Genomic DNA, 17,431 nt, shown 5'->3' with positions numbered 1-17,431 from the left:
AAAAGTTGGGTTTTAATTTCATGTGATTTGTTCACATTATAACAAATACATTTCCATCTTGGGATTTCTATTTATCCGATACATCTGTTTTATTTGAATTTTCATCAATTTCTTACAGCGAAACTTTGGAAGTTTTTAATAATGTGTTCTTGTTGAACTGTGTTTATTCACACATACAAAGTTCTCCACATAGCTGTATACTTTAACTGGTCAAAAAGGGGGAGGAAAAATCTTTTCATTCTGTAATAATCTATTTTGGGAATAGTATTGAAGATTTTTCGAGAGCCTTTAGGGATATCAATTTAAAACCATACAGGGGAAGTGAGGCTCAGCCTATGCAGAGACCTCACTCTAGGACTTCTGTGTCTTGGGCTTTGTTCCCCAGATACCCCAAGTGCAGCCTGGGGTGTCTGTGAAGCCCTACAGAGGAAGGGATAGAGAATGGGTTACGGTTGGGATTATAATTGGGGACATTGATTAGCTAAGCTGTGTGTGAATCCCAGATAGCCAACAAAGGTCAATGCTCTGCTGGGTCCACCCAGCTTTGTTGCCTGGCCCTCCACCTGTTTCCTCCTGTGCTTTCCCTGCTCTACCCACGACAGTCTGGAGCTTCTGGAGCTCACACCATCCACAGTCCTGGCCGCTGAGAAGGCTGAGGGGATGACCATGACTACCGCTTCTGCCATTCATGGGTTTAACAGTCTCCTCTGGATCCGCCTGGAAGCTAACTTTTATGTGTTTCTGGGAGAAAAATCAGTCTTAAGTTCCAAACAACCCACTGAAAAAGGAACTTTTAGAGCCCTTACTGTGTATCAGGGGAACTGCCTAGAACTTACTATTTAATACTGGGATTATCTTCTCTACCCTTTGTCCCCTATCCCCCCCCCCAAAAGAAAAGATTATTAGCTTGTTTATTTAGTTCAAAGAATTTATGTATTATTCCTTTGTCATCTGCTTATGTAGCTATGATTATGTCTCTAATTCTCTTGTGGATTGAAGCACAGTAGGTAAATAATAAATGTATTTCCTGTATGGTATTTTTATCAAGTGTTTTTTTATATTAATTTTTTATCTTAACTGAAAGTCCATTTTAAAAGTATGCTTGTTTAGGTTAGTGATGACTGAAATGAAATTTTTGAGTTGTCCTAAGAAAGTGGTAGTGCTAATTGACATTTAAGGTTAATGGTCAAAATTTTTTTTCCTTGGGCTATCTTAATTGCTTTATTACCATGGTGCCATGATTTTGGCTTGAGTTCCTCTGGTGCTCTGCTGTGCTACAGACATAAAAATGTTATGTTCCAAAGTCTTAAAACACCTGTGCACCGCATAAAAATGTCATTAACAAGTCTTAGGGTAGTGAAATGCAGGATGACTTTGTGTTTCAAGAAATTACATGAAAAAAGCAAGACAATACCTTTTTAAAAAATGCACATACTTTAAGACTAGAAGATTCCAGCAAGTAAAGAACATGTCTAATCCTTCAAAAATTAGGGGTTAGACTTCTCTACTTAACATTTCTTTAGAGAGAGAGAGAGACAGTTTGTGTGCACACCTGAGGGGTTAGGCGCAAAGACAGAGGGAGATGGGGAGAAGCTTAAGCAGACTCCCTGCTGAGCACAGAGCCTAACGCAGGGTTCAGTCTCACAACCCTGAAATCAAAACATGAGTCAAAATCAAGATTTGGATGCTTAACTGGCTAAACACCCAGGGGCCCCAACAATTCTTAATTTTTGAGGATTATTAAAATGAGAACTGGAACATGTTTTAAAAACACAAAGTATGGGGCGCCTGGGTGGCTCAGTGGGTTAAAGCCGCTGCCTTCGGCTCGGGTCATGATCCCAGGGGCCTGGGATCGAGCCCCACGTCGGGCTCTCTGCTCTGCGGGAAGCCTGCTTCCTTCCCTCTCTCTCTCTGCCTGCCTCTCTGCCTACTTGTGATTCCTTTCTCTCCGTCAAATAAATAAAATCTTTAAAAAAAACCCACAAAGTATATACTGTATTGATTTAGGTTATGAAAATATTTAATAAAAATAAAAAGAGGTGAATGGCACTAACACATGCCTACTTTGGAATGGTGTTAACCTCTGGAGAAGAATTGGGAGTTTTTGATCAGGCAGACTACAAAAGAATTTTCAGCTATAGTTACAAGATTTTTTTTTTTTTTTAATTTTTAGAGTAATAACGTATGAACAGGTGAGGGGGATGTAGAGGGGAGGAGAGAGAGACATACAGACAGACGGTCTTTTTTTTTCCTTTAAAGATTTTATTTATTTATTCGACAGAGAGAGATCACAAGTAGGCAGAGAGTTAGGCAGAGAGAGAGAGAGGAGGAAGCAGGCTCCCTGCCAAGCAGAGAGCCTGATAAGGGACTTGATCCCAGGACCCTGAGAACACAACCTGACCCAAAGGCAGAAGGTTAACCCACTGAGCCACCCAAGTGCCCCAGACAGACAGTCTTTTTTTAAAATATTTTTATTTATTTATTTGACAGACAGAGATCACAAGTAGGCAGAGAGGCAGGCAGAGAGTGAGGGGGGAAGCAGGCTCCCCGCCGAGCAGAGAGCCCAATGTGGGGCTCGATCCCAGGACCCTGAGACCACGACCTGAGCTGAAGGCAGAGGCTTAAACCACTGAGCCACCCAGGCGCCCCCAGACAGACAGTCTTAAGCAGGCTCCATGCTCAGTAAGTAAAGAACATGTCTAATCCCCAGTGCAGAGCCTGATGTGGGTCTTGATCCCACGACCCTGAGATCATGACCGGAGGTGAAATTAAGAATTCGATGCTTGGGGCGCCTGGGTGGCTCAGTGGGTTAAGTCACTGCCTTCGGCTCGGGTCATGATCTCAGGGTCCTGGGATCGAGTCCCACGTCCGGCTCTCTGCTTGGCGGGGAGCCTGCTTCCCCCCTCACTCTCTGCCTGCCTCTCTGCCTACTTGTGATCTTTCTCTCTGTCAAATAAATAAATAAAATCTTTAAAAAAAAAAAGAAGAATTGGATGCTTGAATGACAGATTAATCAAATGTAAGATTTGATTTTTTAACATAAAAAGCGAGACCACTGTGAAGAAGAGAAGAATATGGACTTCATTAAAATATAGTAATAATTGGGAAACAGAATTAAGCATGGCAGTATATTCATACTCCAAAAATGACCTTGGCTTTTGCCCATGAAGAAGTTTAAGGAAAAGTATCAAGAACAGAGAATTCAAATGGATGTTAACCCATATCACACTGATCTGACTGTAGTAACTCTACATTTGACTGGATTCTGGGTTTACCCTGTACTACCAACAGCTTCTGTCTTTTCCCTGCCAGTTTCCAGTATTTGCTGATATTTGGTATTTAAACATCTCTTTTCATTAGCAAATTACTTTGTTTGGAAATGTGTTCGTTAGGCTGTCCCATTAAAAAGCACAGGTAGTAATTACCACTTCCTTATCTAGATCGCTTAAGATACTTGTGAATGTCAGCTAATAGGAGATTTACCTACATTTAGAAGATTTTCACCATCACAGGGAAATTTTTTTTACCTGCGTCTGTGAACAGCCTTACTTCTTTCAGATTGCATAAACAGTATTTCCCCTGCCGTAAATTACAGGAGTGTTTCCATATGATAACATCAGTAAAATAAAAAACCTTTGCCAGTACTGAGAGAATGAACTGTAATGACATATATAACATATGTTGCTGTAAGCCTGGTGTATGAAGCTTCTCTCCTCCTATTCTCTGAGTTCTTCCAGAAACTGTGTGTGGCTGTTGTAGCATTGCGTCTGCCCATGCTCTTCAGTTGCCATGTTCTCTGGAGCTTGGCTTCCCTTACTCCCACGGTGCTATAGAATGATTGCACTGAATGATTTCATAGAATAATCGTATAGTGTGATTTGGTAGAAAGAGAGGCAATTGCTAGAGAAGAAAGCATGAAATTGACCAAGGTGTTTAAGGCCATAGGTCTTGAGCTGTTCTTGGTAAAGTTTTAGACCTTAGATTTTTCTTCTTCATTGTCTTCTTTTCCTCCACTCCCCCTATGCTTAATATGAAATGGTGCAAAAATCAAGTGAGTTACGATTCAAAAAGTAGTTGAGCATTTTCTGTGCAATTCTAGGACCTATTCTCTCATGTTAATTATTCTTATTTTTGTCTTTTTCCTGTAAAATGTTATTTTACAGCTGGTAGTTGTTAAACGAGGTAATCAGTTTTCCTATTCATATCAGTGGACTCCCTTGGTCGTCTTGTGGGTTTGTCAGAGCCGTTGAATGTTCATCTTTCTTTTTCCACATGCTGCAAAAACTGCATCTGGGGACTTTACACCTAGGTGCATCTGAATGTGTTATGCTTCAGTGCCAAAATATATTTGCATCTATTCAGGCACTCAGAAAGAGGGAACAGGTGACTGTCTGGGGAGTGGAGCTGAGGAGGCTTTGATAAAATTTTCATTTGCTTTAGGGCTGCTGTGAGTTGTTCAGTGGCAAATTAAAAAAAAAGAATTTTAGTGGAACTAGCAAGGGAAATGGATCTTCCAGCAGTTTAGCCAAGGTATGTAATGAACAAGAGTCCTTTTGAACACTACAGGCAGCCGGCAGATTTCGGTGGCTGGCCTCCCATTGAACTCACCTCTACTTGCTTACAAGCCCTTAAGATCATTAGATTTTTTCCTCACTTCAGTTTTTCACTGAGTCGTACAGGTAATGCTGATGAATATTTAATGGGAGTTCTGCTCACCCAAACCAATCACACTGAGGGTGGTTTTTTGGTGCCCAGATGTTGGTGTACACAACATCCAAATGTTAGACTCTTTAAACTCTTCTTCTCTTATTTGCTTCATCTTCTCTTATTAGCGTCAACACATCTATTTTTCATAATCTCTCTGTTCCATTTTAGATGTTAAAACTTTCAACTTCACATCCCATAGGGAGGCTTGACACTGTGCCTTGGCATGGGTTTCTTGGCATTTACCCATTTTGGATCTTGGATCTTTGGATTTTCTTGAATCTGTAGGTTCATGTCTTTCTCCAGATTTGGGAATTTTTCAGCCATTCTTTGTCTAAATATTTTGTTCTGCTCTGTTTTCTTCCTTCTCTTATTCTGGGGCTCCAGTTATGTGACTGATAAGTATTTCAGTATTGTTTCCACAGGTCCCCGAGGCTCTCTTTACTTATTTTTACCCTTTGGTAAACTTTTTTCTTTTTGCTTTTCAGATTAGGTCATTTCATTTGGTCTGTCTTCAAGTTTATGGACTCTTTCTCCATCCTCTCCACCCTTCTACCCATCCAGTTTTGCTTGTTGTATTTTTTTAGTTTTAATAATCGATTGCTTTTTATATCCTTTATTTCTTGGTTATAACATTTTACCTTTCAAGATTATTCTGCATTTGAATATTTTTATAATAGCTGATTTAACATCTTTATCAAATATGTCCAACATCTCTGTGATCTCCACATAACATCTCTTGATTTTTTTTTTTTTTTTTTGCCATGCACATCGAGATTTTCCTAGTTCTTCATATGCTGAGTAATACTAGATTGCATCCTGGACATTTCTGATATTTTGTTATGAGACTCTGAGTCCTGTTGAAAACCTCTGGGAAACATTGATTTTGCTTTGTTTTGTTTTAGCAGACAGTGGACCTGGTTGGATTCAGACTATAAATTAGAATTAGCCTCTGTGGTCTGTGGTTCTAGCTTCAGTGCCAGTTCAGTTTTCAAAGGCTTTGTGCTATTCTGGTCTGCCCCGTGTGTGCGCTACCCAAGAGTCAGTCTGGGACCCGAGCAGTGGTCTGTATCTTAGGTCAGTTCTTGAAGTCTTTGTGTGCTATTGAGGGTCAAATCTAAATGGCTCAATTCATAAACAATTCTGTGAGGTTGATTTCCTCAACTTCTCCTTCTGTGTCAACACTGAAGAGTCTTTCCTTTTCTGTCATCTGGCTAGAAATCTGAACCTATCTAGTCCTCTTTCATGTTTCATGTTCTTCCTGCTCTTGTGCCCAAGTGTGAGACCAGGAAGTCAGTGGGCAGAGAGAGGAAGAAGCAACAAGGGTTTGCCCCACCCTCTAACTGGAGAGAGATTTCCCCCTTCCTTGTAAGTTTAGGCATCCCCCCAACCCCAACTATGTTGCTGTCAGGGAACCCTCTTGCTCCTCCTCCAACCTTCACTAGAAGGCATCTCCTGGAGTTCTCATTTGTGCTGATGTCAGCTTTTTAATTTCCTCCCAGCTAAGCTGGGGAACACCGGAGGGGGAAAGTGGTAAATTCCCCTTGCCCCGATCAGTGCTTCAGATCCCTGTCTTCTTCAGCCTGCCGACTACTCAGGGCCCTCAACCAGCTGCAGCCTGTATTCTCTCCACACTATAGTGGCTTCCAGTGGGAGAGACAGGGCAGGGAGTGCTTATTCCATCTGGTGCAGAACTGAAACCCCTCTGCTGATGTGCTGTAGACTGCCAAAAAAAGGAGAAACTTACCCAAAGCTGAATTCTGAAGTGGACGATGAGGTATCTGTCATAATGGCCTGTGGTGAAGAAGTGATATACATGTGACGTAGACATGCTTGACCAAAGTGCATAGTGAAGAAATGTCTGAAGCCTGTAGGGTAGGTGAGGTGGACGGGGCAGTGGGGGCCAGGGCTGCTGAGTCATTCATATTGGGTGTGTAGTAGGACCTGGGAACCACAGACTGGACACTGTGCGGTAGGCGCACAATGTGGTTGCTGAAGTGAAGGACGGTGCAGTGTGTATGTAGCCCAAGGGAATTTGGAGATGGGCAGTAACAAAAGGGACAAATGGAGGTAAGAGACCATTATTGCTTAGAGAGAAGGGAAATGTTTTGGAAGAACTGTTTTGGAAGGAACAATAAAATATTGACAGCTTGGAGTGTGTAGGAGGCTAGAACTGAATAGTTGAGCTTGTTACTAACAGAATAAGTGGAGTTGTTGGTAACAAAGACTATGAAACAAAGTAAAGTTACTAATAGCTTGACCACTTAGTATAATGCCTTCCATTCAGTACCTTAGAATTTGCCATTTTATGGTCTACTGTCTGGAATCACCCTCTACTTACTTCATACACTTTCTGCATTTTCTTTCAGAAGGATGAGACTTGTTCCATATACTCTTTTTGTATTTCCCCCGAGGCTTTCAGAAGAAAAAAATTCCGTTCCCATGTATGCCACCACCACCATCCTAACATTTATTGGGGGATGGGACTAGAGCATCTTAGAATTTTACACAGCTCCAGGTAGAATTTTACACAGCTCCAACGTGCACACAGTTGGGCAAATAATTCTTGATGGATTATTTGGCTGGAAACCTCAATAACAAAGACTGAAAATCGATTTACTTTCTTTTCCAGAGTCTCACAATCCAGGTTTGCAATTTTTACTTTACCAAGAGTAAACAAGAGTTTAAGTGATTTATCTAAAACAGGAAGTTGTAAATCCATATTTGAATTACAAATGCTGGAAGGGACGGGACGGGGCCAATGTGGCTTTTTGGGAAGGTATCATGTGTATTTATATCCTTCACAAACACCAGCAGAGGACCTGAGGGCATGCTTTGACACTTACGTCTGCTACCCTTGATGCTGAGTGCCTGTCACTCTTCCAAGCCAGCTGTGAACCCCAAGCCATGTGTCCTGTTTGAATTCATTAGTATTCATATGAAATTTTCTTACCACAAGTACCATGTAAGACCTTAATCTTCCCCATCTCTCTGCCCAAAGCCATTTGAGTTAGAGAAGAATTACTATAAGTCAGGTGTCTGAAATAATAACACCAATGTCATAAGAGTCCAAGGCCTTCGAGCATATTAAGTAATGTGTTCTCAAGGTCTGGCATGTATTAGTGGAAATTAGTCCTTCTCTTTATCAGGTCCTCTGATGGTGCCATCATCATAGCTTATTTTAATACAAATATTTTGCATATGTTTTAAATCCAAAGGAAAATTATCCCGTATAAGCACATTTTAAGAACTTCACCCATCCTGGGTGCCTGGGTGGCTCAGTGGGTTAAGCCTCTGCCTTTGGCTCAGGTCATGATCCCAGGGTCCTGGGATCGAGCCCCACATCGGGCTCTCTGCTCCGAGGGGAGCCTGCTTCCTCCTCTCTCTCTTTCTGCCTGCCTCTGCCTACTTGTGATCTCTGTCAAATAAATAAATAACATCTTAAAAAAAAAAGATTAAAAAAAAAAAAAAGAACTTCACCCATCTTGCTTCACCCCAACCTACATCTCAGTACCATTCTAGAAAATTTTGTTCCCAGGCAGAGCTTCGCTTTTCTGGTGATTATACCCAAAATGAAAACCTCTCTCACCAGGCATGCTTTAATAGTGTGTTGTAGCCTATGTATGTATGGGGGGGTGGGGCGGGGCTTTCTAAAGTGATTAAATTCAGAATTTAGAGCTTGAAGCAGAATGTCACAAGGCCCCGTTTTTTCCAGCCTCTAAACTCATATCACATTGGACCATTCACTTTTGGGAATACAGTTTTCTTATAGGTTTCTGTTAATTATAACCCGGAATTAATTAATTTGTACACTGTTACCTCAGAAATATTCATATGACAGCATTTAAGAGGAAAAAAAAGAGTTGATTTACTTGTGCAGTTAGCAGAATTAGAAAATCTCACATAAAATTTGAGGAGGGTAATTAATAGTGACATTAATGATTTTTGTCACTATACTCCTTGAAAATCCCTAGAAATGTTTACATGTTTAGTTTCATTTTCAGTGTACTGAAATACTGAAGCAGAAAATCTTCTATGAAATCAGCAATCAGTGGTTTCATTCACGGAGATTTAAGTGACTTTTTGTGGGGGGGGGGTTGTTAACAAGTGCCTCTGAGTCCTCTTTTACAATGTCATTTCCTTTCCATTTCCTTTAAAGACCATCTGGAATTTGTCTACCTTGTGGTATTTAATGGGCTCTGAGGTAATCTCAGAGAAGCTGTCATATATTTCAAGGAGGCTTAGATATGCTCCGAAAATTACAAACTAAGTACATCAGAAAAGTCCATCTGCTGTGATTAATCATGTTAACCTCAGATCAAGGAGTAGTTCATAGTTAAAGAGAGTTTAAGATCTGGAAGGAGCCTTAGAAAGTATCCAGTTTGATGACTAGAAAAGGAACTGAATTCTGGAGAGGTTAAGCTTAGCTTGCCCTTGGCCACATCAAAAGTTTGGGGCAAGGCATACGCTCTGGGTCTCTTCCTTACACACAAGTGTTAGGTAGCTGTGTACACTTAACGTATGTTCATGTGTGTATATATGTTTTATATATATTTGTATTTTATATGTACATTTATGTTTTATATGTATTTATATGTATTTGAGAGTAAGTAGGTCTGTAGGTAAGTTGGTAGACCGAGAGATTGATAGATGTCCCAGGTTTTTCTTCTAGAGCTTCATATTTCCACCTGCCAAAAGCGTCTCAGATTTATTATGTGTAAAACCAAGCTCACGATTTCTTTCCCACCCCAATGTCCGTCCTTTTCCAGTGTTCTCAATCTGTGTGAACAGTGCCCTGTCCAACTAGTTATTCAGAGCCAAAACGCAGGAGCATCTCCTTCACCTCCCTTGTTCCCATATGTAGCCCATCGTGGAGTCCTCTTAATCCTGTCCCCAAATGTCTTCCTGGCTTGTTTATTTTCCTCCTTCCCTCCTCTCCAGTCCAGTGCTGAACCACTGTCGCCTTTGACCTGGACACTTGCAGTTGCCTCCTACCTTGTTTATCTTCATCTATTCCTGCCCGCTTTGGTTCCTTCTTTAAACAGTTGAAGGAATGAACTTTCTGCCCAAACTCTCCTCTACTCTCCTCTAATCATGTAATGCTGCTGCACAAAGCCCTTCACGGTCTTCCTATGAAGCTACATGAAATAAAGGTTGCTTCACTGTATAGTGAAAAAGTCTATGTAGTCTGTTCCCTTAAGCTTCATCATGTGTACTGTTCTTCCCTGTTTCCTCTGCTGTAAGTATTTAACTGTCTTCTAGGCTCTCCACTTCACCACCACCACCACTGCCTTCATCTTTAACTGCCGGAGGACCTTTACATAGCGTACTCCCTTGCTCCCCCTGCTTCATCCTCAGAGCTTGTCTTGGGCACCACTTCCCACCTCCCTCAGGGCCTCTGTCCCTAATCTCTGCTATAATCAGCCTTCTTATGGGCTCTTTGAGCACTGGGCAGGGGATCTTTCCTTCAGTTGTAGCTTTGCATCTGATTGTGGAGGTTTTTTTTTTTTTTTTTTTTTTTTTTGTTATTCACCTCTCCCTCCTACAAGGGCAAGGCATGTGTATGACTCTGTAGCATGTGGTCTGGTTCTTGAGGTGCTTGTTGAATGAATGAAGGAATTAACAGCAGCATAAGGTAAAAATGAAGCAAATGTTTTAAATCACTAGGTTTGTTGAGTAAAGGAATCTAATGAAATAGAAGCCAGCCTTAACAGAACCTCTTCTTATATGCCAGGCAGTTTGTGTACCTTATTTGAATGGAAACAAGGAATGGTCATAGGTAGTTTTGTTTTCTTTTATAACTCGTACAGGGATTTTTATGTATATTTCATGCAAATACATGGGTGGCAAGATTATTTTCAGTGATTTAATATGATATGAAATATGTCTCTGAAATCCCATTCTCTTTTTCCATTAACATATTTTAGCAATTTTCAACCTGCATGGCTAGGCATTTGATTAAAAGGGAAAAAAAAGAATTGGATTAAATGTAATTAACACACTGAATGTGATTGCCTTATTAATCTCTAATTTCACTTTGAGAGCATTAAATATACGTATATCCTAGACATGGCTGCTTAACTTTTGACTTCTTTGTATGCCACCCCGTTCTGAGCCATGGTCATGAGAGGCATGGAAAGCACCTTTCTTAATTACGGCCGTGGTGCCTTTCCATAACTGGAAAATCTACGAATGCAGTTTTACATGACGGGGGATACATAGACTGTAAATTGGTTAGTATGCACTGCTGTCCATCCAAGTCTCCTGAAAGCTGTGTTCTTCTTTCCATATTGACTCCATTTTCACTGAATGATGACAGCCACCACAACTGACCCTTCATTTGCTCCCTGGGGTTATGATCTAAACCCCTTCGGTTTCAGCCATGTTGAATTTGAAATTCTTTTGAAAACATGAAGGCATATATTGAGTAGGCAGGTGGATTACTGGTCTGAAGCCCTAAAGTAGCTCCCTAGGGCTACGATATTACTTGCAGTGTCCAGGTGGAAATAGTAGCCAAGGGCAGAGGTTGATGATACCTGTGGTCACCAAGAGGTGACGACAGGTATCAAGAGGTCACCAAGAGGTCACATGTCTAAAGCAGCTCAGGCGTTTTTGCCAAGGGGCAATAAGATCTACTGTACTGTACCTTCTAGGTTTCAAAGAGAAATCAGAAAGAAACTCAGAACTTTATGTGAAAACTTCAGATTTTTGCCAGTTGACAGCTAGCAATTTCAGTTTTAAAAAGTTTCATGGGGTACACAAAACATCTATGAACTGGAGATTTTCTCTGGCCATCAGTTTGTGACTTTTGGTGCATGTTCCCCATCTCTCCAGGTCCTCGCGGTATGTTTCTCCGTCATCTGTCCAGTATCTGTTCTTGCTGCTGTTTCCAATGCCCTGCGTTTTGGGTGGACTTGACTCCCTCCTCTCCCAAAACATGACAGGGCTGTTCTCCTGCTAAGGTTTAGCCCTTCCCCACGGTTACCCCAAACTGGAACCATCTTCCCTGTCCTCTCGCTGCCATGTGCAGCTTTGCTGTGTCCCCACCTACGTCAGCCTTGCGTGTGTCACTCAGATGCTCAACACCTCTGCCATCTTGTGTGGTTCACTTCAGTGCATGTGTGTTCTGTCTTACAAATAAGTTGCATTCTTTTTCTGGGCAAAGCCTGATCATGGGGCTGTCTTTCTGAGGTGTGGTAGACTCTCAGATATGGATGGGACCAGAGAACGCAGTGAATCTCTTCTGGAACATCACTTCCCTTACTTAGGTGCCTCCAGTGACTAGGAGCTCACTGCCTTGCACGGCAGCCGGGCCAGCTCTGAGCAGTTCTTAGCGATAGAGAGTGTTTGTTTGATTATTTGCTTAATCATGCTGAAATGTGCCCTCCACCTAACATTTTTGTTACCTTTGGTTTTTACATTGAATTCTTTTACCTCTTCTGCATTTTCCAAACAAGGAAGACCCTGGTCAGTCAAAGGGAGCCTTCCTCATATGTCTGATGTGGCCATCTAAATTTTAAGAGGCTTTTAACAAGAAGCAGTGTTTCCACATGGAAATAGACCCTGCGTGTACACAAGTTCTTTCCTGTTGCGTTCTGAAGTTGATTTTAGTAGTGGTTCCTGGACTCCACCGATTTCGCCATGTTTTCCTTTGAAAGCACTTTCCTTTGGGATCTCTTCTTTTGTTGGCATTAATAAAGATTTCCCAAGTTTGTGACCATATGCTTTGCTTGGTAGTACAGCATCACTTTGCAGAATGTATTTCTTTTTTTCTTCTCAAAATCAAGAGTATAATTATCTGGATATTAAGTTTTAAATCTTGTAATATAATGCTGGAATCCATTACTTCTGTCTTGGTAATATAAGTATTGTGACACTTGGCTGTAAAAATAAGAATATTTGCAGATTTAAAATAGGCTTATGTAAGCAGACTTTGGAGACTAAGGCTTTCCCTTATTATTACTGTTTTATAGCACACTGGAAATTACATTTCAAATGTAAAATTCCACAATATGATGTTGTCAACCAACCAAGTTGCTTACTTGTGTTTTTGTATGTTCTTAGGTGCTGTGATACTATTGGGAAGAACCAATATGTTTCGCTTTAACCACCCTAAGGAGGCTGCCAAGCTCAGGGAGAAGAGGAAGGTAAGGAACCTAAAATCTCCAGGAGCCAACTCTGATCCTGGTGGGACTGAGGCTTGGTTTTGATTTTCCGGAGTCTGGAACCGGAAAAGTCATTCTGTAGCATACACTGATTTTAGGGAGCAGTTGCTCGTTGGATGGTTAGCTGATTGAGTAGGACAGCAAGCTGGTGAAGTCCAGAGCAGGAGAAATGGCTCTTTCTAGACCCTTCTCTTCACCCCTCCAGCCCCCAAAGGAGCTAGGCATTGTTTTTGCATTAAGTAGAGAGTGACTTCCACATATGAGGATCTGTTTTAGGAGTTAACCCAATATCAGAATCACTTTCATTCAAAAGGTGGCTTAGTTTTTATTTTCAGCCACAGTGAATTGGACTTTTGGTTGGGGTGTGAAGCAGAGAGGGGGTGAGTTTAGGACAGCTGTTGGATAGACACATCCAGAGGGCACCTGAAGTGTTGGGCAGGGGAGTTGGGTGGAGGACCTGAGAGAGAGGGGGAGATGAGAGAGAAATCTGTATGGGGACACTGCACTGTCCTCAGGCCGAGGAAAGTAGAGACGACAGCTAATGTTTCTAGGAGCCGGGCACTGTATGAAACTTCTACACGTATTGCACTGCTTTATCTGCCCAGTGGCTGTTCCTATCCCCATGTCACAGATGATCAAGATAAGCAACTGAGACTCACTTGTTCCCTCACCAGCAAGTGGCGAACCTGTGCTGCAGCCCTGACCTGCTGACCTTTAGTGTTTGCCCTTCACCCCAAGTCATATAGCCCCCATGTCTACCTCCTTTCGTGAGGGCTGCCCGAGGGCGCCAGTGCCTTCGATGGGAAATAAGAAAGCTGCAAACCCCAGCCTTCTCTGGGGCTGCCAGTGAAGCCTCATATCTGTTCCAGCCCAGGGTCTCCTTGGAGGGTCCCCTTTGGTTCACAGTTGCAGAGGGCAAGAGGAAGGAAAATATATTTTCCTGTACCTTTCCTCAGAAGCAAACAGGTTAAGCTCTTCCTTTTTGGGTCTCCCCCTCTACCTCCTCACCTTTCTCCCTCAGTACATGTAGTGAGTGCTGCTGAGAACAGGACAGGGCTCCTGCCAGCAATGAGGGTGACCCTTCCCGCCGCTTCCATGTGGTGTGGTCGTGGAGAGCCCCACGGTGGTAAAGGTCCTGGCTAGCTTCGCCAGTCTGGACGTGTTGGGGCCCCGGGGGCCCTGCTGGGCTTAGCTGAGGCTTGGGTCTGAGTGGCATCCATCGCCCGGCTCTCCGTGACGTGCTGTCCTCGGATAGACCAGTTACGGTGCGTGCTAATGGAGGGTGGGGAGTGGGTGGGTGTGTGTGCACCTCATTGCTTCTCACCAGGTGAAAGCAGCGAGTCCAGGGCGCTGGCCCTCTCTTCCCCACTGAGGTAACCGCTCTGCCCTGTGTCTGCTCTTAGAGTGGCCTTCTGTCCTCCTTCAGCTTGTCCATGACTGACCTCTCCAAGTCCTGTGAGAACCTGTCCGCGGTCATGTTGTACAACCCGGGGTAAGTGAACAGCAGCGCCTCCTTCGCTGTGACTGTCACTGGTGTGTTTATTGTGCCAGCCTCACTCGAGTCACTCCATGAAAGTGAGACTACTGCAGTCGCACCTCCATAGCAGATCAGCCTTTGTCATTTTCCACGTCGCTCGCCAGCGCTTGCTCTGTACGTACGTAATTGTACTTCACTGTAATCACGACATAAGTGGGATTGTGTGTTCGGACTTTTTGCTTCACATCATAAGAATCATTAGTGAGGACTGTTACAGACTTTGTTATCACTTTTGTCATTGTCTCATATTTTAGAATTGGCTCTGATTACTCAGTGCATCATCTCCTGGTCTTAGGCACTTTCATCTCATTTTGTAAACTTCTTGTCATAACAGACAACTTTGATTTTTAGGGCATGGGGGAGTACGAGAATATATACTTATTACTTACAGGCCCTGGGGGAACCCCTGAGGACACAAACGATCGTGTTTTAGATGGACTTCGTGGCTGGGTGGCCTTGGGCGGTCTGCTTGGCTGATGTGGTGACAGTGAAAATGCCTAAGAACAGAGAACTGGAAGAAAGGACTTTGGGGACTTTTCTAGTTTCATGAGGCCCCATAATTTTATCTTTCCTGCAGCGAGAATGTCCTAGAAAGCGGCGGAGGTAAATGCAAAAGCTAACTAAGTGAAGTAAAATGGACAACGACGTCTTCTAGTATTGTCCTGTACTGAGAAGTGGCTGTGTGTCTGGTACAGCACTCAGCCTCCTACATCCACTGCCTCATAATCCTCACCTTGATGCTGTCCTGTTTGACATGTGGAGAATTTAACCCGGCTTGCCAGCCTGTGGTCTCACAGTTAGAGCTGTGGTTTGAGCATGTGCTCCTGATTCCCAGCCCAGGCAGTGGCGCCTTCTCCAGCCAGGGGTGTAGTCAGACCTGGGGCCAATTCCTGCCCAACCCTACCTCAGCTCAGTGGACATTGAGCCAGGATGAGCTGCAGGGATCCGTCCTTAGCTCAAGTCCCTTCCCTGGTTTGTGGAAAGCCGGTGTACCTGCAAGGAATTTCTTCATTTTCACAGGAGTTTACAACTGGGAGGGACCTTTGATCATGTTTCTGGATTCCTGATTTTATAGGCAAGCTGAGGCCCAGATTAGACAATTTGCTTGAGCCAAAACAAACAGACAAACAAAAACCCAAAGGGGGAAAAAAAATCAGCCCCCAGTTAATGCAATATCGTGACGGCAGGCTCCTGGGCCTCTCCCTCCCTCCAGAACTCATGCAAGCACAGGCCACGGTTAACTGGCTTTGTCTGTACGGGTCAGCTCTCGCCTGTGGCTACAGCGCTCTTGAGAGTGGCGCTCTTCAGATAAACCAGCCTTGAATAAGTCCTGTTGAGAAAGCCCTCTGAGTGCCTGGGTTCTCGATGTTTTGGAAGGCACGTTTTGTCAGAGGTCCCTGATCCCTTACAGTCTGAGCAGCTGCCCATTACTGTGGCCGAGACGGAGTTATTCATATCCTCACTGTGTTCAGGATCAAACGCAGGGCGTTAGCGTTAATTTCAGTGTGAGGAGTCCTGTCCATCTGTTCAGTACTGTTTGACGAAACATTCTGGGATGTGTAGCATGCTTGCTTGGAATCGTCTCCCCACCCTGGACCCGGCCCCAGTCCTGGAATCCAGATACTAGCTTCATTGTCCTCGATCCTGGTGCCTTTTACTTTGAAACTCTTTGGAAATGCTAACATGGCCTTTCAGTGTCTTCGAAAACCCAAAAACTGACCTGCTGTCAGCTCACTTCTTGGAGACCCAGGGTCACCGACTGTGAGCCCCTCTCTTCCTTGCATTTACAGATGGCAGCCAAATCCTTTCTTTTTCTCCTCCAAACATAGGTGGAGGTGTACTTAGTCCTCTTCAAAGTGATGCCACTTTTGGTGGTTTGCTGGTTTTTAAGTTACAACAGTTTTTCTCAATGTTTATAAAAGGTAGTTTAGAGTATCTAATTTTTCACCTTCAGAACTTTTCAGTGACTTTCCATGGTCTAAAAAAATAAAATCCCACTTCCTAACTGTGTCACTCAGGCCCCCCGCTGTGTGATCTGTCCTCTCAGCGCGTCTGTGTGCGTGCTCTGGATTCCTGCCATTTCAGGGACCCTTTCCATTGTTCAGACTTCCCTGGACTAGCCATGCCTTTGGGCCTTGTCTTTTGCCAGTTGCAGAGCCTGGCATGCGTTCTCAGATGCACATACTTGTCCTCTAAAGCACAGTACCCAGGCCAGCTCCTCTGGAAGATGTCATCCAGTCAAGAGTCAGTGTTCCTTCCTCACTGTACATTTCTCCATTTTCATCTGGTTTTGGTCTTCTGTGTAAAGGACACTCATCAATCAACATGTCTTTTCTGTGTACCTTCTGTGGACGTGGGGCAGGGCTCTAGCCCAGGGGCACAGTTGCCAGCAGCCCCTACAGGGTCCCTTTATAGCTGGCCAGAAGAGAGAGGCAGTCACAGGTAATTTTACAAATAAGTGCAGAAAGGGAAAAGGAAATGAAATGTCTTGAGCAGTATTTGATGGCATGATAAGGGAGGGCTTTCTGAGGAGGGGACATTTAATCTAAGGCACTGAAGCCCCAGAAAGGTGGCAAGGGGAGAGTAGCTTGGATCTGGGTGGTAGCCTTAGAGTTGGAACATGGTGAAGTCAAGAATCATGCCCAGGTTTCAGATGTAAATAGCTGGGCAGATTCCTAAGATGGGGAGGCGGGGAAGGCCAGTGTGGGCCGGCATGTGCACAAGAGTTTGGCTTGTGTGAGTGTCTTTCCTATTTGACTGGAAGTTTTTCGAGGTCAGAGGCTTGTCATATTAATTTCTGTATTTTAAAGTGTCATTCACATAATATGCTTAGGAAATGTTTAGCAAACAGATTAAGAGTGAAATTTTAGGAGGATACACAGATCCGTCTGGGAAAGGTTTTTCACCGATTTCTCTGGGCATGGATGTTCCAAATAGTGGAAAATGGCTTATTCTGTAAAGGAATGTGTTTTTGTCACATGGGTCAATTCCTAACTGACACTGCAGTTATTTGAATAATCTCAAG

General features: G+C 43.3%; 1 protein-coding gene across 4 annotated transcripts in view; it reads left to right on the top strand.

The window, feature by feature from the left end:
• The window catches only part of KIF16B (kinesin family member 16B), a 290,601-nt gene that overhangs the window by 153,401 nt on the left and 119,769 nt on the right, over window positions 1-17,431 (top strand). For all 4 annotated transcript variants that reach the window (XR_006386154.1, XM_044263478.1, XM_044263477.1 and 1 more), the window contains exons 16-17: window positions 12,769-12,851; window positions 14,273-14,361. Coding sequence is in view for 3 of the 4 variants with exons in the window: in XM_044263478.1 (XP_044119413.1) it covers window positions 12,769-12,851; window positions 14,273-14,361 (172 nt within the window). In the remaining variant the exon portion in view is untranslated. The remainder of the gene's footprint in view (window positions 1-12,768; window positions 12,852-14,272; window positions 14,362-17,431) is intronic.

Source organism: Neovison vison, chromosome 8, assembly GCF_020171115.1.
Source record: "Neovison vison isolate M4711 chromosome 8, ASM_NN_V1, whole genome shotgun sequence".
In the NCBI taxonomy this organism is placed as follows: Eukaryota; Metazoa; Chordata; class Mammalia; order Carnivora; family Mustelidae; genus Neogale; species Neogale vison.
Note: the sequence above shows the minus strand (reverse complement) of the source record. Positions and strands in the feature narration are given on the sequence as shown.